Here is a 27,653-nt window from a genome sequence, read left to right as displayed (position 1 = left end):
GAAAGACACGTGTGTTTCCCGCCCGGGCAATTGCTGTGACATCCCTCAAAATTAACCCTAGGGTTATCCTCCTCAGGAGGCCTCGTGGAAGAGTCTAGCCTATAAGGATAGAAAAGTGTAACTAACACTCACTTCCAAAAGGTCATCTATCAGTATATAGAAGGGGAATTCCTTTCCCAATCTTATGAGGTCTTAACAATAGACTGTGCCTGGACACAGAGTATGTTGGAAAATTTAACTACTGTATACTTTTATACCATAGTTTTCTGTCTGCAGTATGCTCTATACTACAGATATACTTGCTACTGTATATACATATACCATAGTTGCCGCTGGCATGTAGCCAGCAAGGCTAGTCCCTAAGGCATGATTCAACTGACACAATATTGATCATTTTTATGTCCGGCGACCTCCCGGACTGCTGGCGGCTTGCCAGATGCTGGCGGCTTGCCGGATGCTGGCGGGTCGCCGGCTGTCGGCACACTATCCCAGGCAGCATTCAATGTGATATGGTAGTGGCCGGTATACCAGACTTGGCGGGCTGTTGCTGGCTAAGTCAGATGTGATAGTGAATCAATGGCTGTCGGTCCACAAGTCTAGCTCACATCTTGCCGGCAAGGTTAGTGGCCGGGAGCCGCCAGTTAGGTTAGTACCTGGCGGCACTAGTTAAAAGTGTGAGAGAGAAAGCAAGGAGTGAAGGGGGATGTAAGAGCACTGTCTCACTTCCTTCCTCTGGAATGAGGGTTCTAATGGAAGGGGGGAGAATATAAGATAATCAAGCTTCCACCCATCCACCTCCGTCGCCGATCCCTGCCGGCATAGGATGTGAATGGCAGACCAAGGGAGGACTGAAGAACACTCTAAAGTAAGTGGGACTTCTGCCAGCAGCTAGACCTGCCGCTATAGCTATCCCGTAGCCCATGTCCGATAGGGAAGCTACACGACTAGGCCATACAAGCAGAAGCCCAAGCCGGCCCTACAAACTGCAGGCAATCAGCGCGATTGTATAACAACGGCCACAGGGATGTGATGGCTAGTCCATCACCAAAGGACAGAATGGGGAGGGGAAAAGGTCCTGTATAAGGTGTGAGAGGAGCCAGCAGCATGTCGGCCCTACCACACCTTGAGGAAGCTCTGTTTCAGTATCGGCGCCATCCTAGGCGGCCGGAGAAATCGATCCCCAGCCTAGGGTCTGCCAATACAGTAAGGGGGCCGGCATCATCTAGCCGACACCCTTAACATAGAGAAACGGAGTTCCCATGCCGGCGTCATCCTAGGCAGCAGAATAATCTCTATTTTTATGAATAGAACTTACCTGGCAGTTATATATATATATAGCTAATGTCTCTACTTTCAGCAGAATTTTTCAAAACGCGGCAACCGCCTTGTGGTGGTTGGGTGGTTAGGTGGTTAACAACCCTTACAGGGTGGTACAAGGAATCATTCCCGTTTTCTGTTCTTCAGTTCATCTCTGCCGGCCAGATCGCTAACACGTTGGTCCGTCATTAAGAGTTTTTCTCCGCTTTCCCTGTTTTGCTGTACCAGTCTGCTATTTGGTGAAGTACACTGATTTGGGGATTTGGCAATCGTGTTTTTGTTATTTCTTTGCTTTTTTGCTGTTATCATTATGAGTGATAAAATTCAATTCCGTGTCTGTGGGAATGAGGAATGTAAGGTGAGATTACCGAAAATGGCGGTAGATCCTCACACCATGTGTTTGAATTGTAGGGGTTTTGAATGTGCCCTTAATAATAGGTGCAGGGAATGTAAGGTTTTGCATGAAAAGGACTGTTTTATTATGAAGCGCTATGTGCGTAAACTAGAGCTCGATAGAGTTAGGAGAGCTTCTAGGTCTAAATCTAAGTCTGTTAGTGGAAAGGAAGACGAACTTAGTGTAGATTTATCCTTTGAGCCTATAATCAATTCCTCTTTGGAAGTTGATCCTTCCCTTAAGTTAGTAACTCCTGCCCCTTCTACAGGATCCGTATCTGCGGATGACCCTCGGTACGCTAGGATGGCTGCCGAGTTGAAGGCCATTAAAGAACAACTTGCGGCCTTTAAAGGTAAGAATAGTGAAAGTGATTTTAGTGCTTGTGAAAGTGCAGTGGAGGTGGCGACTGATCGAACCTGTCATTACCCTAGGCCTAGACCTCTACCAAGCTTCCAGGACCAAGGGAGAAGGTACGTAGACAACCGAAAGAGGGTGAGAGGTACGTACCCTCGGTCAACCGTCGCCTCAGACAGTCCTGTTGCCGATTCCCAGGCTGTTCTTGACCGTCACGGAAAAGACGTGTCTGATGTGTTAATTTTTTCTCCGAATTCTCCCAGACATAAATGGAAGTTTGAAGCGTCAAGACCTACTAAGAGGAGATGGAACTGCGACGAACTGTCTCGTTCTTTCTCTCCCGGTTCTAGCAGTCATGAACCTTGTCTGTCGGAGGACGATTTCGACTCCGTACCTGTGAAAAGGACGAAGTCTAAGCCCGCAAGTCAGGATATTACAGCCGAAGATCCTTCCCCTTCTACGAGTGTTATTCGTCAGCCCTCCCCTTCGGGACTGCAAGACCCAGCAGAAGTTGCTAAATCCTTTATGTCTGTCATGCAGGAACAACTTTTTACGTTAGTGCAAGCGTTTAGCCGCCCTCACGCCCAGTCAGATAGATGTAAAGACGACTCTTTGCCTATTAAGAATGTAAGAGGGAACGGAGTTCTTCTCCTAAGGAAACCTTACTCTCTTCGTCGAAGACACGACACCGTTCTGCTTCCTCTACTGCTCGGCACCAGGACGATACCTCCTCTCTCTCTCGGCGCCAGGACGATAACGGTATGCTTACGCAGGACGATACTTCCTCTCGTCGCCAGGACGATACCTCCTCTCGTCGCCAGGACGATACCGCCTCTCGTTCTCGACACCAGGACGATACTGCCTCTCGTTCTCGACGCCAGGACGATACCGCCTCACGTTCACGACGCCAGAATGATACCGCCTCTCGTTCACGATGCCAGGATGATACCACCTCTCGTTTATGACACCAGGACGATACCGCCTCTCGTTCACGACGCCAGGACGATACCGCCTCTCATTCTTGACGCCAGGACGACTCTGCCTCTTGCTCTCGGCGCCAGGACGATACCAGCCTGCTTCCTCAGGACGATACGGCCTCTCGTTCCAAGGACTCTTCTAGCGCTCGGCACCAGGACGATACCTCTTTCCGGCGCCAGGACGACACCTACGCTCGGCGCCAGGACGCAAGCCCTCTTTTGCAGGACGATTCCTTTGATTTGCCTTTGTCTGTTTCTAAGGAGCCTTCTTCTCGTTCGAAGAATGTTGCAGATGTGGATCAAGACCTCGAGGAGGTCTCTGATGACGATGATAAACCTGCTGACGCTGCCGGAGATTACAAAGTTCTCTCTCGCTCCCTTCTGGAACTTTATGGAGAGGAATTTCAACCTGCTGCTCCGAAATCTCCTCAATCCCAATTTAACAGAAAGAAGGCCAAGAAACAGTCGGCCTTCATCAAGATGAAGCTGTCTATTTCTGCAAAGAAGGCTCTTACGAAGATTGATGACTGGATGAAGGAACGGAGACAAGCAGTTAAGACTTCCTTCTCGTTTCCACCAGCTCGTCTTGCTTCAAAGGCTGGTATGTGGTATGAGTCTGGGGAACCTTTGGGTCTGGGAGTTCCTTCCTCCTCCAAGGGTGACTTCTCTGGCTTAGTGGACTCAGCTAGAAGGCATGCTCTCAACTCAGCCAAGGTCATGGGGTCGATGTCGGAGCTGGATCATCTCGTCAAAGGTATTTTTAGAGCCTTTAAGGTTTTTAGTTTTCTAGACTGGTCGCTAGGGACTCTGGCAAGGAAGACTGACCAGATGGAAGGAACTCGGGACCTAACCAGTATTATGTCCTGTATGGACAAGGCCCTCAGAGATGGGGCGAATGAGTTGGCTTTGCTGTTCTCAGCTGGAATCCTAAAGAAGAGGGCCCTGCTTTGCTCTCTTGCTTCAAGGTCTGTTACCATTGCGCAGAAGTCTGAGTTTCTTTACGCTCCCCTGTCTCAACATCTTTTTCCCGAGACCCTGGTGAGAGACATTATGCTTTTGCTGGCCCAAAAAGCCACCCAAGACCTATTATCTCCTTCGCCTCGTAAGCCCTAAGCAGCCGCTCCTTCTTCGAAACGGGAGGAAAAGAAATTCCAGCAGCCCTTTTGGGGCAGGGCTACTTCAAGACCAGATTTTAGAGGAAGAAGGCAAGAGTCAGGACCAAGATCGAACCGAGGTTCGTTTAGAGCTCGCTCCAGAAAATGAAATTCATCTCCTCCAGACAGTAGGCGCAAGACTGTCAGGTTTTTGGTAGTCTTGGGAGAGAAGAGGGGCGGACACCTGGTCCCTCTCAGTCATCAAGGAAGGATAAAAGATCCCCTTTCTGAAGAAACCTCCTCTCGCAGATACTCCGCTGGCCTTAGTAGCCCAGTACACAGATCCGGGGAAGCAGAAGGCCCTCCTAGACCTAGTCGACCAAATGCTAGACAAGGGAGCGATAGAACCGGTTCGGGAACTATCCTCCCCAGGCTTTTACAATCTCCTGTTTCTAGTGCCCAAGAACTCGGGCGGATGGAGACCCGTCCTGGATGTCAGTTCTCTGAACGTCTTTGTGGAGAAGACAAAGTTCTCCATGGAGACGACTCAGTCTGTGCTGGCATCAGTACGTCCAGGGGACTGGATGGTGTCCCTCGATTTGCAGGACGCTTATTTCCACGTCCCCATCCATCCAACTTCAGGAAGTACCTGAGATTTGTAATGCAGGGCAAGTGCTTCCAATTCAGAGCACTTTGCTTCGGTCTCAGCACGGCTCCTCAAGTGTTCACCAGGATAATGGCGAATGTGTCAGGCTGGCTGCATCAAGAGGGAATAAGGATATCTTTCTGTCTGGACGATTGGCTGATTCGTTCATGATCGAAGGAGAAATGTCTGGAGGATTTACGAAAGACTTTTATGATGGCTCAAGATTTAGGCCTGGTCATCAACAGGGAGAAGTCTCAGATCAAGCCGAATCAGACTATTCTCTATTTGGGGATAGTTCTGAATTCAGTTCTTTTTCAGGCTTCTCCCTCACAGGAAAGACAGACCAAGTGTCTCGAAAAAGTCCGAAGTTTCCTGGACAAGAAGAGGTGCTCAGCGAAGGAGTGGATGAGTTTGCTGGGAACTCTCTCCTCTCTTGAGCAGTTTGTCTCACTGGGGAGACTCCATCTAAGGCCTCTACAGCACTTTCTTTCGAAAACGTGGAACAGAAAGACGCAGGAAGACTTCTTTTCCTTCCCCATTCCAGCAGAAGTCAAGGGTCTTCTGAAGTGGTGGCTGGATCCAGCCTTGTTGGGGGAAGGGATCTCCTTACACAAGAAGAACCCAGACCTAATGTTGTTTTCAGACGCGTCAGAGTCAGGTTGGGGGGCAACACTAGGAAGCAAGGAGGTCTCAGGCTCTTGGGAAGGAAATCAGTTGGAATGGCACATCAACAACAAGGAGCTGATGGCCATTTTTTTGGGGCTAAAGGCCTTCAAAGACTGTGCCTGGGAAGATTGTGGAGGTCAACTCAGACGACACCACAGCTCTTGTGTACATCAGAAAACAAGGGGGGACTCAATCTCTGTCCCTGTTCGAAACACCAAGGGATCTCCTTCTTTGGGCAAAGGAGAACAAGGTAGATCTGCTGACGAGGTTTGTACAGGGACAGAGGAATGTGAGGGCGGACATGCTCAGCAGGAAAGGGCAGGTCCTTCCCACAGAATGGATCCTCAACCAACAGGTCTATCAGAGTCTCTGGAGGCTGTGGGGGAGACCCCTAATAGACCTTTTTGCCTCCTACTTGAGCAAGAGGATCCCCATCTATTGCTCCCTGGTTCCGGACAAGGAGGCTATAGCAATGGACGCCTTTTTGATGGATTTGACGGGGATGGACACATATGCCTTTCCCCTGTTCAAGATCATCAACCTGGTAGTCAGGAAATTCGCCCTCCTCGATTCGGGACGAATGATCCTGGTAGCTCCTTTCTGGCTAACGAGGGAATGGTTCTCGGAGGTGGTGGACATGTTGATGGACTTTCCAAGAAACCTTCCTGCAATTCCTAAGGGAAAGCGACTCAAGAGGCAGGAACCTTTGAAGTCAGCTACCTTAGCAGGTAGGGAATCAAGGTGTTTTTTATCCAACTTTTTTAGTTGTTTCCCCAACGATGTTTACTGTCTATCACCCTCCTCCAAATGTGTTAATCAGCTATATATATATATATATATATAACTGCCAGGTAAGTTTTATTCATAAAAATGGAGTTATTATGATAAAACAAAGTTTTATGAATACTTACCTGGCAGTTATATATATTCTAAGGCCCACCCTCCTCCCCTCAGGAGACAGGTCGGGCATAGATGAACTGAAGAACAGAAAACGGGAATGATTCCTTGTACCACCCTGTAAGGTTTGTTAATCACCTAACCGCCCAACCACCACAAGGCAGTTGCTGCGTTTTGAAAAATTCTGCCGAAAATAAAGACATTAGCTATATATATATAACTGCCAGGTAAGTTCTATTCATAAAACTGTTTTATCATAAAAACTCCATTTTTCAGCCTAGGGTCTGCAAGCATAGGACTAGTCGAATAAACCACTGGGAGAAGGGGGATCACATGAGCCCTTCAAGTGCAATTTAGGGAGGCAAAGCCTCCTATGCCAACCAACAAGGCCTAACAGGGGAGTACATACACCCTGTCAACCAGTTGCCGGCATACGACAAGTACTCTAAGGTTCTTACCCAAACCCAAAGCTCACCATTAGTAGCTAGGTGAAGGGGCAGAAAAACCCTAGCCTAGTCTTGCCTGAATGATAATTCGAGACAAGATCAACTAGGATTGTAGCCATAGGCTACACTCAGAGGGAAGGATGGATTACCCTATATATGAGGGTAACTGGGTTGATTGTATGAAAGTATACTAAAGCCCCTAGGCTACTAGCCTAGCGACAGTGAGATTGACTACTTAACTCATCGAAGCTTTCTCGTATACTATCTTAGAAGAGGAAATTTTATATGCTCTCCATATATCTTACATGTATAAATTGCCTTTTATCTATCTTTATTTAATTTTAATAACACCAGGAACACTTATTATATCATGCAAGAGAGTAAACTAAAATGCCTAGGCTAAGAAGCCTAGCGTCAACAAGATCGGCTACCTAATTCGCCGAAACTAATGTGAATACTATCGGCATAATATATCCAATTCCTAGCAATAAAGACTAAATAACTAATTATATTTATTTAAGCTATTATACCGGGAAAGTCGTTCTGGCTAACTAAATAACTCCTGCGTTACGAACGACAGCGCCGAAGACGCCTCCCGTGTAGGCAATAGCTCTGCCAAAAAATCAGATTAATTCGATTCAATCTTTCACTTTACGTCCAGAGCTAAATTTATACAGCATAAGAATCAAATACTCAACTTTCCAGAGGCAGAGGAGGCTGGAGATTGCATAATAAATCCTAATAACGAGAGAGCACTGGGAAAACCAGCGAGCGAGACTGCTACAGAAAAAGGAATAAAGATGGCGACGATTATAGTGCCATCGGGGTACTCAAACAGTAATGGAGGAAGGGAACTTTATAACGGCTCCTCTTTTATTTTGCCACTTTTCCACTCGAAGCGTAAACGCTATGCGGGGTGCAGATTGCTATGTGGCATGTCAAGAATACGTCCCCTGATATTATGCGATATCCTAAAAGGAAAACTTTAAGGATATTCACGCCAGGAGTTATAATTCTGGAGACCGCAAGTTAAATTCTCTGGGAATATCACTGTAGTCAAATATACCCTAGGAAGCTACTTAAAGGAACCTTCCATCAGGACGACATGGCCAGAGCCCAAAAAGGGTAGTTTGTTACTATTTTTTTAAAAGTAAAGTTTATCTGAAATGTTATCTCTATTTTGTTAATATGTTTTTATCAGCAATTAATATAGCATAAAATTTTCTTAAGGTTGGCATCTGCCGAGCCATGTCTACGCTAACGGGGAATAGTGGGCAGTATCTGATGCAAGACATTGTCTCTGGTGATGGTCCAACATTGAAGGAGGGTGATCATGCACAAATATCATATTCCAAATGGAATATAGCCAATGGAAAGAAGAGTGAACAGGTAAAGATAGCATGGATTAAAAATTTAAGCGTTTTGTACTTTAAACGTACAGTATTGTATAGTTTATGCTGGGAAACCTGTATTTTTTATTTATGAAACACCCCCTGATGTTCATATTGCTTTCACTCAAAGCTCTGTCAACGTCTGTCTCAAAACAAAAAAAAATTCCTGCTCTCTCCCCTTGTAAAATGCCTCCCTCTCTTGGAACCACCATGCCATCTGGCGATTGATAGCAATTTACCTAGTCGATAAAATGACCATTTATTTACCTGTTGCCTTGCAATTCATTTCGTCACTAGTGTCTTATGACATCCTTATCTCCCCCTGTGTTACAAATAAAAGTTTGGTAGTTCATTTTGAACTAATGACAATTTGATTTTAATTTTTTTCTGGCTTTGTGTCATGTAAAATTATGGCAGCTGCAGTGTTTGGTTTGTGTATGAAGGAATGTACATTGCTCTTCTTTTGAAGAAGTTATATCAGCTATTAGTTGACTGCTTTGATTAGAGATTATAAAAGTAAAGTAATTTAACCTTTTCAATAACTTTCTGTATTGGTTTTATTTGATACAGGTTACTGGATATAGATTTGGAATCCAACCTAGAAATTTGAGTGATTGGGTTTACTTTGGGTCAGGATTTGTTACCTTTTAAACTATCTAGAGTGGTAGTTATATCTGTGAATATACCGTAGATTGTTAGTTTACCATCTCTTTCCTTCCATCTACCACCTTCATTTGAATATGGGATTCAGCAATATCATAAAAATAAACAGAATTTTATGGATGAAATTTGGTATTTTTATATTCTTATGTGATGTTCGTATACATACCCCCCCTCCTCCCTGCTGATCAGTGGTATCAAGAGACTGATTGGATTTGCGACTACGAGAACTGGAAAGCAAGCGATGAATGTGTCGGTCATCAGCTAAGTTGTTGCCATCAAGATGATGTGAGAGTTTTGAAAGGGGGAGGCAATTTGCAGGGGAGAGAACAAGAAATTTTCATCTTGGGGCAGATGCTGACCCAGCTTGGAGCAAAATTTCTTGTTATATGAAATTGAAACTTTAGAATTTCCATTTTGTTTACTACTAGGTGTACCCTTCTGCACCTCTGCTAGGCAAAGGACTTTTTTCAGCTGTTGAGATACTTGCTCCTATGTCAGGCAAAATTTCTAGATGTGCTAGTAGCCGATCATACATGAGGCCGAATCCCATTACGATCCTAAATATGATGCAACTTTTCAGCTCCAACTAATAATTAAAAGACTTCTTAGCAATTTTTTACCATGTTCCACTAGATCCATAAGATAGGTCACATAATCAATGGTGGTAGGCTACTATATAAAAAGGTTTCATGTATCTGGAGGATTGATAGAATCCAAACAATCTGTCTGGTCTTCAATCTTGGAATTTGATGGTTATATTGAGTTGACTGGATCACTGCAAGGCAAGGGTTTTGCAATAGAACGATAGGAAGAAATTTGAGAGAGTGAGGCTTGTGAAGACGCCATAGACGTCCTAATGTACTGTGTGACCAATACAATACTGTAGAACTGCAAATTAAAACTTCAGGAGTAAGTCTAGGTCTCAAAACAGGGGAGGTTGAGCTGGAATCATTGCTTTGCCTAAAGGCACTGCTGCCAGGCTTTTCTTCTACGAATATACCAATTTGAGTAAATTGCATATGAAACTCATAACTACTAATTCCAGAAAGCTCCATACTAGGGCTCTTTTCGGTATCCCTTTAGCCCTAATTACAATTTACTTCTTGTAGTTTCTTTCCATCTACATGAAAAACCTTTCAAACTATATTTCATTCTGGTCTCTCCCCTCTGATAGACTAGAAGCTGACACAGTGGCAGTGTTAAAGTGCTTCACAACAAGAATAGCAACAATAAATTTTATAAGAAAAAAATTCGCACCAAATCCATACATTTAAGTTTTGTCAATGATGAGGAAGGTTTTTGTTATGCTGCAGATCCTGTTTTATTCTTGAGATTTTCTATTAGATCTCTTGATATGATTAAGAATTGTAAAATTCACTTCAAGTTGATAAATATTTATAAATGGCCTGGTATTCTTACAGTCATTACAGATTTTTTATATATATTATTGGGTCTCAAAATCATATATTTAGAATGTAAAATATTAGAAATATTTTTCAGAAAACAGATATAAAAAGATACCTGAAAGGAAAGATTGAGAGGTAGTGTTTGAAATATCATTTATCCAAAGTCTTTTATTGTACCAAGGTTGAAGAATCCAAGTCTGGTCATAGAGTTAAGCTAAAAGAAGGATCAAGTAATTGGGAACAAAAACTACTAGGAATGCAGAAGAACAGTCGGCGGCTTGTCTTTATGTCAAGTGGGAAAGTAAGTGAATGTTATGTCTCATTAGATTTATTTGTGTTGATTGTCATTATTTTAATGTTATTTTGTTGACATATTAATGGTTAGGGGTTATGATATATGCTGTTGGCTATTCATTTAGTAAAATTTTACTTCTTCCTTTTTGACCATCAAAGTCTGTTTTGCAAGTATTTTACAGTATAGTATAGTACTGTATGGATATTTTATAATAGATCCTTGAGGAAGGCATTTATTTGCTTTCATAAAGTTAGACATAATGCAGGTTTTGAAAGAAAATAATAAATGCTTTATTGTAGCATATCCCACTTATGTGCAGGCAAATGAGATAGTGTAATTTAGTATTTGTCTTACAGGATAATACTTCAGTTATTTTCTACGATGTAATAGTTGAGCGTGTCAAGCAGAAGGGTGGTGGTGATCAATCTGGTCGAAGTACACCACAAGTAGAACTTCAACACCATCATCAAGATATGTCAAGTTCGAACAGAAGCCTAAATATGCTACCCGAAGGTAAAAAGACGATTGACTTCTATTGGATATATTCTGGATATTATTTGGTGATACTTTGCATTATGTAGTTTTTTTAGAATATTAGGAAAGTATTTAATTTGTTTCACTAATGGGGTACTTCTAATAATGATGATGGCTTTAAAATAAAATTAACACAGCAATTTACTCAAGATTTGATTTTTACTTGTAAATTTGATTGGGAGTCTTGAGACATGCATATTTTAGTTTTTAATGTACTTTATATATGCTCTGTGAGTTTACAGTAAAACATTGATTATCAAAATGCATTGATCTAAAGAGTCGAGTCTCATTTTTACATGATAACAGGGAAGGAAAGAACTATTTGCTGATTGTTCATCCCTGTATATTGAGTATACAGGTCATGTGAAAAGAGAGTCTCATAGACATCCAGTTCTTTGAATGTGTAACTGTTGTCAGAACTTGGTAACATTGTAAAGGGGCAGAGGCAATGGAACACAGATTTTAGAGTCAAATTTAGGAATGAATATTCTTGAAGAGGCTTGTAAGGAATCTTGGTTAAGCTTCCCAATACTATGGCCAAGCACCGGGTTGGTAGGTCTCAGTAAAGGTTTTAGAAACGACTAGACAAAAAGGCAAAGCAGGTTGGAAACGCTAAATACCTAAATCCTTGCTTTGAAGAATGATGAGGGTAGAAAAAGCTGAATTTTAATCCTTGACAGAAAGTGAGGACAATTTTCTTTTGGAAATTAAGAAAGTTGAAAAGTCATTATTCTTGAAGTAGATTTATAAGTGTGGAAGTACAGTGGAACCTCTACACGCGAACGTATCTACATCCGAATTTTCCAACATCCGAAGTAAAATTCGAGCAAATTTTTTACTCTACACCCGAATTTTATTTCGACACACGAAGTAGCAATTTTCGTCGTACCGGTTGTATCCGAATTTTTCGACACGCGAAGTACAATTCGAACACATTCCTACTCTACACCCGAATTTTTTTTTCGACACCCGAAGTAAACAATACTCGTACGCGTAGTCGGTGCTCATAGCGCCTGATGTGTTTTTTATTTCCGCCAATAGAAGGCAGCACTTCAACCTCGGAGGGACCCTCAATTAGCGTGGCTTGGGTCAGTCCTCTGTTCTCGTTGGCTTTATGTGGTTGTGCCCTGTGCGTTCTGCTATTAATTGTGTTTTAATCGTGATTTTTTACATTCATCCTTTTACGGTATTTTACGAAAATCATGGGTCCTAAAAGGCTTAGTTTCGCAAGTGGTAGTGGTAGTGGTGAGAAAAGGAATAAGGGAATGCTTTCTATAGAAGTAAAGCAAGGAATTATTGAAAAGCATGAGCGTGGCGTCCGTATGAGTGGACTTGCAATAAGTTCCGCGCAAATAAAAGAGGTGTTAGGAAAATATCAAGACGTGGTCGACTTCATCGACAAATACCATCCAAAGAAATTGCAGGTTTGTCGTGTAGCTGCGCAGTTTGATGATGTTTCCCTAACTTATTTTCGAAACATTCTGAAAAGCTGTACCAAGCAACTTTCTATCGATAGCTTCTTTAAAAAAACTACGAAGCGAACTCGTGATGAAGAGGAAGGAAGTGGTTCAAAGAAAACAGCAAAGAGTGAAGAGAAAAAAATTCAATCAATTTTAAGTGTAGAGAGTGAAAGTGATTAAAATTAATCATCAAAAAGAAAAAAAGAAAATGTAAAAAAAAATATAAATTATATAAAAAAAAAGCTAAGTTATGTTAAAGTTCACTTAGTGTAAGTTAGAATAAGTTACGGTAGTGTACGTTTATCGTAGTTAACCTCTCTACCTCCTCGCCGCCCGTCCGTCTCCTCTCTGCGTAGCAAGACTAACAACACCTGCGCTGGAGTTTCTAAGGTAAAGTGACGCTAAAAACCCGTTTCTTATTCATCATTTTTTGCTAATTCTTCTTATTTACATGTCTATTCTTCTTATTTACATGTCTATTATCTAATTTAGTGTTCATTATTCTCATGGGAAAATTATGTGTAGTAGTTTATTAAGAAGTTATCATAGGTTTTTGGGCTCAACCACGGATTAATCCTATTTCAATGTATTCTTATGGGAAAATTTGTTTCGACAACCGAACATTTTCTACATCCGAAGTTGGTTCTGGAACGGATTAAATTCGTATGTAGAGGTTCCACTGTATTGTGTTTGTTGCATCATGATGTAAACTTTAACCCTTTCCTGGGTAAAGGTTAGATGATGATGATGTTGCTATAGCAACTCCTTACTCCATAAGGCCCTCCCCCCCAAATCTCTCTCTCTCTCTCTCTCTCTCTCTCTCTCTCTCTCTCTCTGTGTCAGTTATTATTATTACTACTACTTGTTAAGCTACAACCATAGTTGGAAAAGCAGGATGCTATAAGCCCAAGGGCTCCAACAGTGAGAAAAGGAAATAATAAAACCTACAAGAGAAGTTTATGAACAATAATAACATTAGAACAAATCTTTCACAAATAAACTATAAAAACTTGAAAATACAAGAGGAAGAGAAACAATATAGAAAGGTGCGTTTGAGTGTACCCTCAAGCAAGCGATCTCTAACCCAAGACCGTGGAAGATCATGGTACAGAGGCTATAGCACTACCCAAGACGAGAGAACAATGGTTTGATTTTGGAGTTTCCTCTTAAAAGAGCTTCTTACTATAGCTAGAGAGTCTTCTACCGTTACCAAGAGGAAAGTGGCCACTGAAAAATTACAGTGCAGTAGTTAACCTCTTGAGAGAAGAAATGTTTGATAATTTCAGTGTTGCCAAGTGTATGAGGAAAGAGGAGAATGTGTAGAGAATAGGCCAGGAGCAAGACTGATAAAAGGTGTCCTACCTAGAGAAAGGATCACCCCTCTACTAATCGATTTACACTGGCTGCCGATTAAAGCGAGTATTGAATTTAAAATATGTACAATAACCCACCAAGTTATCAGAACCAGGCGTCCAAACTACTTGAGAGAACTGATACATATTGCGCAGCCAACAAATCGTATCGACACGAGAATAGTTACAGATGGCTTCAAACTATTGGAACCTAGATATATGTCTGCTGTAGGCTCCAGATCCTTTAAACATGCAGCCCCAAGACTATATAATAAGCTCCCACGAAACATTCGAATGATTGAAGACATTAAGGCTTTCAAGAGGAAACTGAAGACACTCTTATTTCATGAATCTTTTGACAGTGATGATTTAAGAGTAAATGAACAATACGCGATATGAAATGTTAAATACTCTGAACGAACAAGGTAAAACGACAGTGGAGGTCCTGTAGAGAGTGGGGTTCCCCTGCTTTATGGGACCGGAAAAGCAGCCATCAAAGTAAGTAAGTAAAGACCATTCTGTGTATATGTCAACAAAGATGAAATGAGCCATAACCAGAGAGAAGGATCCAATGAGGGTACTGTCTGACCAGTCAAAGGACCCAGTAACTCTCTAGCTGTAGTATCTCAATGGGTCGCTGGTGTTTTGGCCAACGTATTACCTACTCGTCAAAGGTTAGACTGGCCTGACTGGAAACGGCTCTTGCTTGGTCAAAGAGGAGCTATGATAATCATCTTGTTCTTTGATATCTGTAGCTTGAGTTACTGTACAAAACAGTATTAATGTTTATTCCCCAAGTTGCTGGATCAGCCTTGGGTAAGCAGTACATCAACGACTTTGAGTATAGAGATTAGTTAGTGGTTCTCCATAACTTAACAGCTCGCCTGGTTTGCGAGGTAGAAAAACACTTGCAAGGAATGATCGTTTATATGTTGTATTGAAAAACACCTAAGAGAGAGGAAATCAGAACTTGAGTAAATATCATTTTTAAACACAAAAACAAATACTTGTACTAAAATATGCATAGTAACCCTGCTGTGAAGAATAACCGCCATTGTTGCCACTACATAAAAACTACAATGTGCAAACTATAAAACTGGAAAAATAAGACAAAATAATTAAGAAAAAAGGAAAAGATGAGATGAATTACAATGAATTCACTAAGGTGAGAGTTGTACATACTAAAAAGTGCCAACTGAATGAGAAATAATGCATAGTGTCAGAGGATTAGCTGAGCATGCAACATTATTTATCCATGAAGCAGAACTTTTGGAATATTCTACCATGTAATATTTCCTCATGATAAATGGGGTTGATAACAAATTCATTTTGAATGAAAATTGACTGTTAATTTTGTCCTTATTGCTACATTGAGAGGTAATTGAGGATATTGTAATGCTTTATGGTTATATCGTAAGGTAGTAGGTCATAATTTAACCTACCCTAAAGCTATTTGAAAATAGATAAGATCTAAGATCCATTATGGGATTTCTCTATTAGTATTTGAAATTTTACTGTATTAAATATCATTAAGTGTGGGTATTATTTTTCTTTTTACAAATTAACCATTCAGATTTTCTACAGATACTGAAAGCAGTATTGATAATGAGAGTGCTCCACGTTCTAAGGCAGCCATCGTATCACGGATGGCACGAATGGGACATGCTCTGCTTCCATCAGGGTTGGTGAATTCAAGACACCCTCCTACTGATTCGGAAAGTGAAGTGGTAAGGTTCCTGATTACATTGAATGTAGATTTTTTTTGTTTTTGTTTTTTATTGTACTGTGTTATCAATTAGAATTCATATTTGTTCCTATGCTACTTACAATCCCTCTCACTTTAATTAGGGAGATTGATTCAGCGTCACCAGGTGATAGTCGTTAAAACTTTTTAACTGGTGGGTAACCAGCTGGTGAAGGGTGCGGGTAAGCCCTGCCCCCTTCCCCAGCTGAAAGAGCTTCATTTTTTATTCGGCTGCTGTCGAGTATGCATGTATTTATGGCCTTGCAATCGGAAACCACATCATCGGGAACCATGCTGTACAGAAGTCCCTTGATTATGGTCAGGAAGTTTGTATGATTGGCCTTGATTTTAGTGCTGCCTTTGACCGTGTTAATCATGAGGCCCTTGTTTTCAAACTGAAACAGTTGGGAGGGGGTGGGTTGTTTCGTAGCATAATTGTTGAATTTTTAAGCAATAGGTCGCAAAGAGTTGTAGTTGATGGGCACCATAGTGAGTATAGGAATGTGATATCTGGTGTTCCTCAGGGTAGTGTTCTTGGCCCATTACTTCTCATACTTTATACACATGACATGTGGTTTGGTCTAGAAAACAAGCTTGTTGCATATGCAGATGATACTACTCTTTGCATCAATTCCATCTCCTGAATGTAGATCTGGGGTTGCTGAATCCCTTAATAGAGATCTAGCTAAAATTAGTGCATGGTGCAAATTGTGGGGGTATGAAATTGAATCCTAACAAAACTCAAAGTATGATTGTAAGTAGGTCAAAGACCGTGGCTCCTCAACATCCGGAACTCAGCATTGATAATGTTTCTTTAACTTTATATGACTCTCTTAAAATTTCAAGTGTGATTCTTGACAGCAAATTTACCTTTAAGAAACACATTAGGTCTGTGTCTTCTGCAATTGGACACAAAATTGGCTTACTGAGAAAGTCTTTCAAGATTTTTGGTGATCAATCTATTCTGAAGAAGTGTTTTAATTCTTTAATTTTACCTTGTTTCGAGTATTGTTCACCTGTCTGGTCTTCAGCTGCTGATTCTTATCTTAATTTGTTGGACAGGAACTTACGTTCTATTAAATTTCTTATTCCTGATGAAGATATTAATCTCTGCCACTGTCGTTCAATTAGTTCATTATGCATGTTGCATAAGATTTTTTATAATTCTGACCATCCTTTACATTCAGATCTTCCTGGACAGTTCCATCCTGTTCGTAATACTAGGTATGTAGTTAATTCTAATAATCAGGCCTTCTCCATCATAAGGCTCAATACTACACAGTGCTCTAGAAGTTTTATTCCAGCTATGACCAAGTTGTGGAATTATCTTCCTAAACGGGTAGTTGAATCTGTAGAACTTCAAAAGTTCCAACTCGCAGCGAATGATTTCATGTTGAACAGGCTGACATAAGTGCTTTTATAGTTTTGATATCAAATACAGTATCTGTTTTAATGTTATTAATGTTTTTAAAATATTTTATGCTAATTTTCATTACGTTTCTTATATCGTTTATTTATTTCGTCTTTTCCTTTCCTCGCTGGGCTATTTTTCCCTGTTGGAGCCCTTGGGCTTATAGCATCTTGCTTTTCCAGCTAGGTTGTGGCTTATCTAGTAATACATACATACCTATACCAAGGCACTTCCCCCAATTTTGGGGGGTAGCCGACATCAAGCAAATGAAATTGAAAAGGGGACGTCTCCTCTCTACGCTCCTCCCAGCATGACAAGGGACTCAACCGAGTTCGGCTGGTACTACTAGGGTGACACAGCCCACTCTCCCACATCATCCACCACAGATGAAGCTTCATAATGCTGAATCCCCTACTGCTACTACCTCCGTGGTCATCCAAGGCACCAGAGGCAGCAGCAGGGCCTGCCGGAACTGCGTCACAATCGCTCGCCATTCATTCCTATTTCTAGCACGCTCTTTTGCCTCTCTCACATCTATCCTCCTATCACCCAGAGCTTCCTTCACTCCATCCATCCACCGAAACCTTGGCCTTCCTCTTGTACTTCTCCCATCAACTCTTGCATTCATCACCTTCTTTAGCAGACAGCCATTTTCCATTCTCTTGACATGGCCAAACCACCTCAACACATTCATATCCACTCTAGCTGCTAACTCATTTCTTACACCCATTCTCACCCTCACTACTTTGTTCCTAACCCTATCTACTCGAGATACACCAGCCATACTCCTTAGGCACTTCATCTCAAACACATTCAATTTCTGTCTCTCCGTCACTTTCATTCCCCACAACTCCGATCCATACATCACAATTAGTACAATCACTTTCTCATACAGAACTCTCTTTACATTCATGCCCAACCCTCTATTTTTTACTACTCCCTTAACTGCCCCAACACTTTGCATCCTTCATTCACTCACTGACGTACATCTGCTTCCACTCCTCCATTTGGCGCAACAACAGACCCCAAGTACTTAAACTGATCCACCTCCTCAAGTAACTCTCCATTCAACATGACATTCAACCTCGCACCATCTTCCCTTCTCGTACATCTCATAACCTTACTCTTACCCACATTAACTCTCAACTTCCTTCTCTCACACACCCTTCCAAATTCTGTCACTAATCGGCCAAGCTTCACTTCCGCGTCCACAACCAGCACAGTATCATCCGCAAACAACTGATTTACCTCCCATTCATGATCATTCTCGTCTACCAGTTTCAATCCTCATCCAAGCACTTGAGCATTCACCTCTCTCACCACTCCATCAACTTACAAGTTAAACAACCATGGTGATATCACACATCCCTGTCTCAGGCCCACTCTCACCAGAAACCAATTGCTCACTTCATTTCCTATCGTAACACATGCTTTAATACCTTTGTAGAAACTTTTCACTGCTTGTAGCAACCTTCCACCAACTCCATACAACTTCATCACATTCCACATTGCTTCCCTATCAACTCTTATACGCTTTCTTCAGATCCATAAACGCAACGTACACATCCTTACCTTTTGCTAAATATTTCTCGCATATCTGCCTAACTGTGAAAATCTGATTCATACAACCCCTACCTCATCTAAAACCACCCTGTACTTCTAAGATTGCATTCTCTGTTTTATCCTTAATCCTATTAATCAATACTCTACCATACTTTTCCAACTACACTCAACAAACTAATACCCCTTGAATTACAACACTCATGCACATCTCCCTTACCCTTCTATAGTGGTACAATACACGCACAAACCCAATCTACTGGTATCATTGACAACACAAAACACATATTAAACAATCTCACCAACCATTCAAGTACAGTCACACCCCTTTCCTTCAACATCTCAGTTCTCACACCATCCATACCAGATGCTTTTCCTACTCTCGTTTCTTCTAGTGCTCTCCTCACTTCCTCCCTTGTAATTTTTCTCTCATTCTCATCTCCCATCACTGGCACCTCAACACCTGTAAGAGCAATCATATCTGCCTCCCTATTATCCTCAACATTCAGTAAACTTTCTAAATACTCCACCCACCTTTTCCTTGGCTCCTCTCCTTTTAACAACCTTCCATTTCCAGCTTTCACTGTCTCTTCAATTCTTAAACCAGCCTTCTTTACTCTCTTCACTTCTTACCAAAACTTCTTCTTATTCTCTTCATATGAACGACCCAATCCCTGACCCCACCTCAGGTCAGCTGCCCTCTTTGCCTCACTTACCTTGCACTTTACTTCCACATTTTTCTCTATATCTTTCATACTTTTCAACACTATTTCTCTGCAGCCATTCTTCAAAAACCCTCTTTTTCTCTTCCACTTTTACATTCACTCATTCATTCCACCATTCACTGCCCTTCCTCATGCCGCCTCCAACAAACTTCTTGCCACACACATCACTTGCAATCCCAACAAAATTTTCTTTTACTAACTTCCACTCCTCTAAATTACCAGTTTCTCTTACTTTCACTTTGTCATATGCCATTTTCAACTTTTCTTGATATTTACTTTTTAAATATTCAACTTAGCCGGTGGATATATATGTAGCTAACGTCTCCGACGGTCGGCAGATTCAAAACTCGCGGGCGATCACGGTGTTGGTTTGCTGGGTGTACACTAGCGCCACCACTCGGCAGGATACTAACCCTATTCCCAAAATATTCAGTTCTTCTCTGCCGAGTTCAGAGTCAACATTGGTTCTCCGCTCGTGCTAAACCTAAAGTTTTCAACAATTGGTGAAGTACTTATTAATGGTTTTTTGGCTTTCGCTGTGTTGGATATTCTTTCAAATTTTTCTCAAACAATAAAGTTCTTCAAGAGAAAATCTTTTTGAAAGGAGAGAAAAATTTTTACCCTTGCTTTTTTTATCTCTCTCTAGATTTTCCACGATAGAGAGAGAGAATATGGCCGACCTTTCCCCCAGTGTATGGGAAGTGTGTGAAAGGCTTTTAGTTTTTAGTATTTATTTTATCACGATATAGATTCTTGTTGATATTTATAGATATACCTCTATATTTTTATATCTCGCCCGCCTTACGTAGGCCTCATCGATCCTCACTCCATTTCTACTAAATACCGAGAGAAATTTTGTATTTTTATGGATCGATGACATGAATAATTTTAGAAAATATTTTAAGTGAGTTTTGGTTTTTTTTTTTTAAATTTTCTTTTGAATAGTCTTCGATCTGTTTTCAAAGATGAACTAGCATTAAGTTTATTTATGCTACGCAGTTTGCATTCTATCATTACGACAGAGAGAGAAAATCACGATTTCACTTTGCATGAGATTTTGACGTTTAGTTCATTCTTCTTACAAACTGAAGTTTTTTAAATAATAAATAAAAGGAACATGTTATTTTGAAATTTCTCAGTGCTTTTAGTATTTTTCTTTAGTCAAATAACCTTTTATTGACGGAGAGTGAGTGAGCATTACTCTCGTATCAAGAGAGAGAGAGAGAAAGAACGATCCAAATCTTTTTTCTCGTCCCAAGTCACTATACAGGTAGATAGAGAGTGAGAAACGTTTTTCTTCTCGATTCAGATATTTTTTCTCGTCCCAAGTCACTGTATAAGGAGAGAGGGAGAGAAAACGTAGTTCTTCACGATCTAGTTTTTTATTCTCATCCCAATTCACTGTACAGGGAGAGAAAGAGAGAGAGAGAGATAAAACGTAGTCCTTCGCATTCTAGTTTGTTGTTCTCGTCCCAAGTCACTGTACATGGAGAGAAAGAGAGAAAACGTAGTCCTTAGCAATCTAGTTTTTTAGTCTCGTCCTAAGTCACTGATCCTTTTTAACTTTTACTTTATATATTTCACTTTTATTTATATATACAGTATGTATGTGTTTATTAATTTCTACATGTGTGATATAAATATGTACTAATGAGTTTACACTAAAGGACATAATTCGCAATTCTAACCTTTTGACTTAAGGGAGAATTGCTTGCTACAGTAGAAATCAGCTTTATTCATGTCCGATGTGAAATTATTAAAAGATGCGAGTGTCAGTGTAAAAAAGTGCGAATAACATGTTCAGTGTTGTGGAGGGTTCGTCTGTTCGTACTTGCCGCTCACCCAGTCCGAGACCTTTTTCAAGCTCCCCAACCCCTGGGAGAAGGAATGTCACAAGACCAAAGGGAGCGATAGGTATTAAAACACGAACAGACGTTCCCTCACGAGTTGCAGACGTTGCTCCTCTCGATCGTCCTTATTATAAGAGAGACGAGACTAAGTTCTCCTCGTCCTCCGATGACGTTCATGATAGTAAGAAATCCTGACGTCAGGTTTCACGACCTCTTAAGAGGAAATTGGATCCTTTAGAACTAATTCAATGCCTTGGCTGCAGTTACTGGAGCAGCCCGGAACGTATACCTTCATCAGAGGAAGGTTCGCCTGCTAAACGTTCTTTTTTAACGTCAGATTTTGTGGCTCCGAAGGCTCCTGCATAGAGTCACGGTGCCGTTGTTTTATCTGGTTGTTCCAGACGTGACTTGAGTGCTGCTACTCCCATTATTAGTGCTGACGTTCCCAACGTCACGGTCTGATCCTTGTGTTCAAGATCCTAACTTTAGTGTTTTGCAGGACATCCAGTCTAAGCTGTCCACCTTAATGCAGGCTACGGTCCTGCTCCTGTTCGACAGGAACCCTTACTTGCGGAGCATCACGGTTCCGCTAAGCGTGTCTCAGTTCATCAATAATCTAAGTGTGAGGCTTTAAGTCACGCTGACGTGAGCCCTAGTATTAACCTTGCTGTCAAGTGATATACTGATCGTAAATCCTGACGTGACGTCGAACGTCAGTCCTTATAGTCCAACCGTGACGTCGAACTGCAGTCATGACGTGACGTTGAACTTAAGACACTGCAGTCACAACGTGACGTCGATGCAGTCCCGACGTGACGTCGTCCTTCAACCTCTACCTGTTCTTCATCGACAGGTTGATGCTAGTTGTCAAGCTTTTCCATCGCGACTTCTTAATAGCTCTCAACCAAGTAGAGACATAGACTTCCGGATGAAGTTTATTCTGAGAATGAAGAGGATATTTCTCCTTTCCAGCAGTACCTTTGGGTATCTTGTCTGAAGTAGAGGAACATAGATCTGCCTAACAATCTTTATATCTTAAGAAGATCATGACTGTTTTTAAGGAAGTTTTTTCTTCGCAGTTTGTTCCTGCTGCTCCACGCTCGCCTCCTTCAGAATTCATTTTGGGTTGGCTGCCAGAGCTCCCTCTTTTACTAAATTCGTGCTCTCTCGGTATTCTAAGAGAGTTTTTACGTTTGCTGAGAGAATGGTTGAAGACTATAAGAAGTCTTAGTAAGTCAATCTTTGCCTTCCCTCCAACCGGATTGAAGATCTTCTGGCAGGCTTAGGAAGGAACAGGAGCAGACCAATGGTCTGTCCTCTTGTTGAAGGAAAGGTACATTATACCTTTTGTTAAGAAACCTCCTCTTGTCCAAAAGCCGATAGATCTCTCTACCAGATAACGAGAGGAAGCAAGAAGACAAACTTTGCACCTACAAGTGGCTCTCTTGCTAGAGAAGGGAATTGTGGTGAAGTTTTCTAAACCTTCAGTCTCTAAGCTTTTACAACCTCCTCTGCCTAGTTCCAAAGAACTCAGGAGATTGGAGACCAGTGCTGGACGTGAGCGCGCTCAATGTGTTTATCCTGAAAACAAAGTTCTCTTTGGAAACTTCCAAGTCTGTGCTTGCAGCAGTAATGGAAAGCGATTGGATGGCCTCACTCAATTCCAGGGCGCTTACTTCCATATCCCTATCCATCCGACCTTCCAACTATATCTAAGGATCGTGTATGGGAAGGAAGTGTTCCAATTTCAAGCTCTGTTCTTCGGTCTCAGTACTGCTTCTCTTGTGTTCATGAAGCTCAAGCGGAACGTGGCGAGCTTCCTGCACTCGACAGGTGTCAGAGCCTCTCAGGGCGTCATACTTCATTCACTGTCTGAAGGACCTCAGATGGACCTTGACCCTAGCGAAGGATTTAGGTCTCCTAGTAACTAGGAGAAGTCTGAACTGACCCCATCTCAAACTATTCTCTATTTGAGGATGGAGATTCGGAGTCTAGTTTTTCGGGCTTTTCCATCACCATTAACACTCGAGCAAGCTTTCTTAAAGATGCATCTTTATCGAAAAAGGAGCAGTTGCTATGCAAGGATGTGGATGAGTCCACTGGGAACACACTCGTCTTTGGAGCAGTTTGTCTCCCTAGGTAGACTCAATCTTCGTCCTCTCCATTTTCACCTCAACCACCATTGGGACAGGGAGAAGGGCTTAGAAGAAGTGTCCTTTCCACTTCCAGAAACGATCATGACTTGCCTGAAATGGTGGGATGTCAATCTCAGACTTCAGGAAGGTCTCTCTCTTGCCCACAAGAACACAGACTATGTGTTGTTCTCAGACGCTTCGGAAGCGGGGTGGGGAGCAACACTAGACACTCTAGAGTGCTCGGGCTTTTGGACCAAAGACCACGTAAAGTTTCATATCAACCAGAAGGAGATTCTAGCAGTTCTTTTGGCCCTGCATAGTTTCAAAGACTGATTCGAAACAAAGTGGTACAGGTGAACGCAAACAACACCACAGCGTTAGACTGCATCGCTAAGCAAGGCTGGACCCTCTCACAGTCCCTTTACTTGAATGCAAAGGATATCCTAGTTTGGACGAAGGAAAGAAACATCACCTTTCTTACAAGGTTTATTCAGGGAGAAAGGAACGTGATGGCAAACGGCCTAAGCAGAAGAAGCCAAGTCATTCCCACGGAATGGACTCTTCATCAGAAGTTGTACGAGAAACTATGGCGGATATGGGAACGTCCGTCCATAGAACTGTTCGCAACCTTAATAACGAAGGGGCTTCCTTCTTACTGCTTTCCAGTTCCAGATCCAGAGGCAGTTCACGTTGATGCATTCTTACTGGTCTAGTCTCACCTGGAGGTGTATGGGTTTCCCCCATTCAAGATCATTTACAAAGTTCTACAGAAGTTCGCCTCTCATGTAGGGACCAAGTTAATGTTGGTTGCTCCCCTCTGACCATCAAGAGAATGGTTCACCGAGGTACATCAGTGAATGGTGGTCTTTCCAAGAAGCCTGCCAAGGCGGTTGGATCTTCTCAATAAAGAGGTTCCATCAATGCCTCCACACGCTTCATCTAACTGCCTTCAGACTATCAAATACTCTCTAGAGCTCGAGGGTTTTTCGAAGGAGGCAGCTAGAGCAATTACTAGAAAAAGGAGATCCTCTACAATCAGGTTCTACAAGTCTATATGAGAGGTATTTCGAGATTGGTGTAAGGCCACCTCCTTTTCCTCGTCCTATACCTCTATAGCTCAAATCGCTGACTTCCTGCTACACCTTAGGAATGTACGTAACCTTTCTGCCTCTACCATTAAAGGTTACAGGAGCATATTAGCTACAGTGTTCAGACACAGGGACCTAGACCGCTCGAGCAATAAAGTCCTTCAAGACCTTCTCAAGTCTTTCGAGACTTCCAAGAAGCATGGGGTAATGACGCCAGCTTGGAACCTGGATGTGTCCTTAAATTTCTGATGTCTGAGAAATTTTGAACCTTTGCACTTTACTTCTTTTAAAGATCTTACTCTGAAGACACTTTTCTTAGTGAGTCTTGATGCTGTAAAAAGAGTTAGTGAGGTTCATGCCTTCAGTAAGAACGTCAACTTCTTAACTGTTAAGGCAGCATGCTCTTTGCAGCTTTGTTTCTTAGCCAAGAATGAGCGTCCTTCCCATCCATGGCCTAAATCTTTTGAGATCCCAACCTGTCAGATGTGGTTGGTAACAAGATAGAGAGTGTCCTTTGACCTGTGAGAACACTTAAATTTTACTTTGACAGAACCAAATAATTTATGTGGTGAATCTGAATCTTTATTGTGTTCGGTCAAGAAACCCTCCTTACCGATGTCTAAGAATACCTTATCGTATTTTTTCAGACACTTCATTAGAGAGGCTCACGCTCACTGCAGTGAGGCTGACCTTCGGTTATTGAAAGTGAAGACTCATGAAGTCCGAGCTGTGGCAACGTCGATGGCTTTTAAGCAAAATCGTTCCTTACGAATCATTATGAATGTAACCTTTTGGAGGAGTAAATCTGTGTTCACTTCACATTATTAAAGAATGTCCAGACTCTTTATGAGGACTGCTACACGTTGGGACCATTCGTAGCAGCGAGTGCAGTAGTGGGTGAAGGTTCTACCACTACATTCCCTTAATCGCAATACCTTTATTTTTCTCTTGAAACTATTTTTTTGGGGGTTGTATGTGGAGACTAAGATAGTCTTCCGCAATCTTTTGATTTGGCGGGTGATCAAACTTGTTTCTTGAGAGCGCCCAGATCAATGGTATTGTTGAGGTCCTGTCATAGGGGGGTTCACCCCATATATGACAGCTCCTAGAGGTCTTTCAGCCCCCTGAGTGGATCGCTGGGCTTCATAAGGATAGCGGACTAATGAGGCAGAGTATCATCAAAGTCAGCTTCCTTATCAGGTACTAATACTTAAGTTTGTTTTTATTGTCAAAACTCTTGAGCTATATATTCCTACAATGTTTAATACTGGTCTCTTACCCTCCACCAAGGGTGTGAATCAGCTACATATATATCCACTGGCTAAGTTAAATATTTAAAAATGATATTTTCATTTTAAAATAAAGTTTTGAATATACTTACCCAGTGGATATATATAAATCAATGCCCCCCCTCCGCCCCTCTAGAGACCCTACGGGCTGAGAAGAACTGGATATTTTGGGAATAGTGTTAGTATCCTGCCGAGTGGTGGCACTAGTGTACACCCAGCAAACCAACACCGTGATCGCCCGCGAGTTTTGAATCTGCCGACCGTTGGAGACGTTAGCTACATATATATCCACCGGGTAAGTATATTCAAAAATTTATTTTAATATGAAAATATAATTTTTACCCCCGGTTTTATTAGCTCTTTAATCCTCATTAGCTCCCTTTTACATCCACCTACTCCATTTCTCCACTCTTTTGCTACAAATAGTTTTCTTTCCACCAAAAAATGATCAGACATACCATTAGCCATACCCCTAAACACGTGCACGTCTTTCAATCTTCCAAACATTCTTTTAGTTATCAACACATGATCCATTAACGCCCTTTCTACCACTCTTCCATTTGCCACTCTTACCCATGTATACTTGTTTTTATCTTTCTTTTTGAAAAAGCTAGATCTTATCACCATCTCTTGCTCAACTCACAGATGTACCAGTCTCTCACTACTCTCATTTTCACCTGATACGCCATACTTCCCAATGACACCTTCTACCTCTCCAGTGCCCACTCTAGCATTTAAGTGACCCATGACACCATGCAATCAGGAACAACATTAATGAGAACCTTGTAATTGGAAACCACACGATTGATACTCTTGCTCATTCCTGGGGTGGTTTTTACTTTTAGAGTCACCAGGGAACTAGGTCTCCTGTCATCTGTTACGTGTTCCATCCCAATGCTCCCAGCTTAGATTTATTCTAATGCGTTGGAACCTTTTAATGCTTCGAGGACTTCCTCTGCTCCGAGACTGTTCCCCGACTTAGATCTTCCATGCTCAGAGACTGGTCTACACCATGCGATCTTTACATACTCCATGATTGTCTCAGATGTCAGACCTTCCAGCTCGTTCTTGTGATAGGGAATTGAAATGGGTAACATCTCAGGTCCTATCTCAGAGCCTGTACCAAATTTGGAATGCTTCATCATGCTCGAGCAATTGTCAGCAAGGCTCCTCTCTAACCAAGGATAGGCAATCCTGTGGCGCAGCTTGGTGTTGAACTCTCATGTTTACTTTCCAAAGCATAAGGCCTTTGGTGTCCCTTTAGCCTCTGAACTGCTTCTGGCTCTCATGTTCTTATCTCCAAATGGGAGCCCAGTCAATGCTCTTGTCCCTTCTTCCTCTACAGGGTATCGACCCATTCCACTCTCAGACTGGTCTGTGAATACCTTAAGGGGAAATAGGATTTTTCGAAGTACATAGAGAAAATTATCGGGCCTACAGCACCCGACTTTAGGCCAGTACCTTCGTAATCACAGATTTTCAATACTGGTTGTATGATTGCCAAGGTCTTTCCACACATGAGTGAGTTCATTGACCTCCAGGGGCAACATGACACCTACTTTTCAAACTAGGGTTGTAGCTTACCAATTGATAATGGTAGTAATAATTATGAGGGCAGGATTAATATTAGTCCATTGATTGGTGCTTCTAACCCACCTTTATAATGATGTCTTCATTTTTTTCATTGCTAAACTTTTTCAGGAATAAGTCCTTTTTCTCAGACTAAAAGAACTCCTTAAGCCCCAGTTAAGCGAGTAAATCCTGCTCCTCTCTTTCAACATCAGAGGTTCTGCTTGCTAGAGATAGACCTTTCTCCACTGTTCATTGCTTAAGCAATTGCAGTGCTAAGTTACAGCAAGGACTCGGCGAAAGACTTGACACAAGAGCACAATGCACTTGAGCTTGGAGCCTGCTGCCATCACATAATGTACTTTGCTCGGATAAGATAATCCAGATGTG

General features: G+C 41.8%; 1 protein-coding gene across 5 annotated transcripts in view; it reads left to right on the top strand.

Moving 5' to 3' along the window:
- The window catches only part of LOC137623217 (FK506-binding protein 15-like), a 176,189-nt gene that overhangs the window by 43,284 nt on the left and 105,252 nt on the right, over nucleotides 1–27,653 (top strand). For all 5 annotated transcript variants that reach the window (XM_068353933.1, XM_068353935.1, XM_068353936.1 and 2 more), the window contains exons 5-8: nucleotides 8,022–8,180; nucleotides 10,433–10,552; nucleotides 10,903–11,059; nucleotides 15,477–15,619. In XM_068353933.1, the coding sequence (XP_068210034.1) occupies nucleotides 8,022–8,180; nucleotides 10,433–10,552; nucleotides 10,903–11,059; nucleotides 15,477–15,619 (579 nt within the window). The remainder of the gene's footprint in view (nucleotides 1–8,021; nucleotides 8,181–10,432; nucleotides 10,553–10,902; nucleotides 11,060–15,476; nucleotides 15,620–27,653) is intronic.

Source organism: Palaemon carinicauda, chromosome 30 (genome assembly GCF_036898095.1).
Source record: "Palaemon carinicauda isolate YSFRI2023 chromosome 30, ASM3689809v2, whole genome shotgun sequence".
Taxonomy (NCBI): domain Eukaryota; kingdom Metazoa; phylum Arthropoda; class Malacostraca; order Decapoda; family Palaemonidae; genus Palaemon; species Palaemon carinicauda.
Note: the sequence above shows the minus strand (reverse complement) of the source record. Positions and strands in the feature narration are given on the sequence as shown.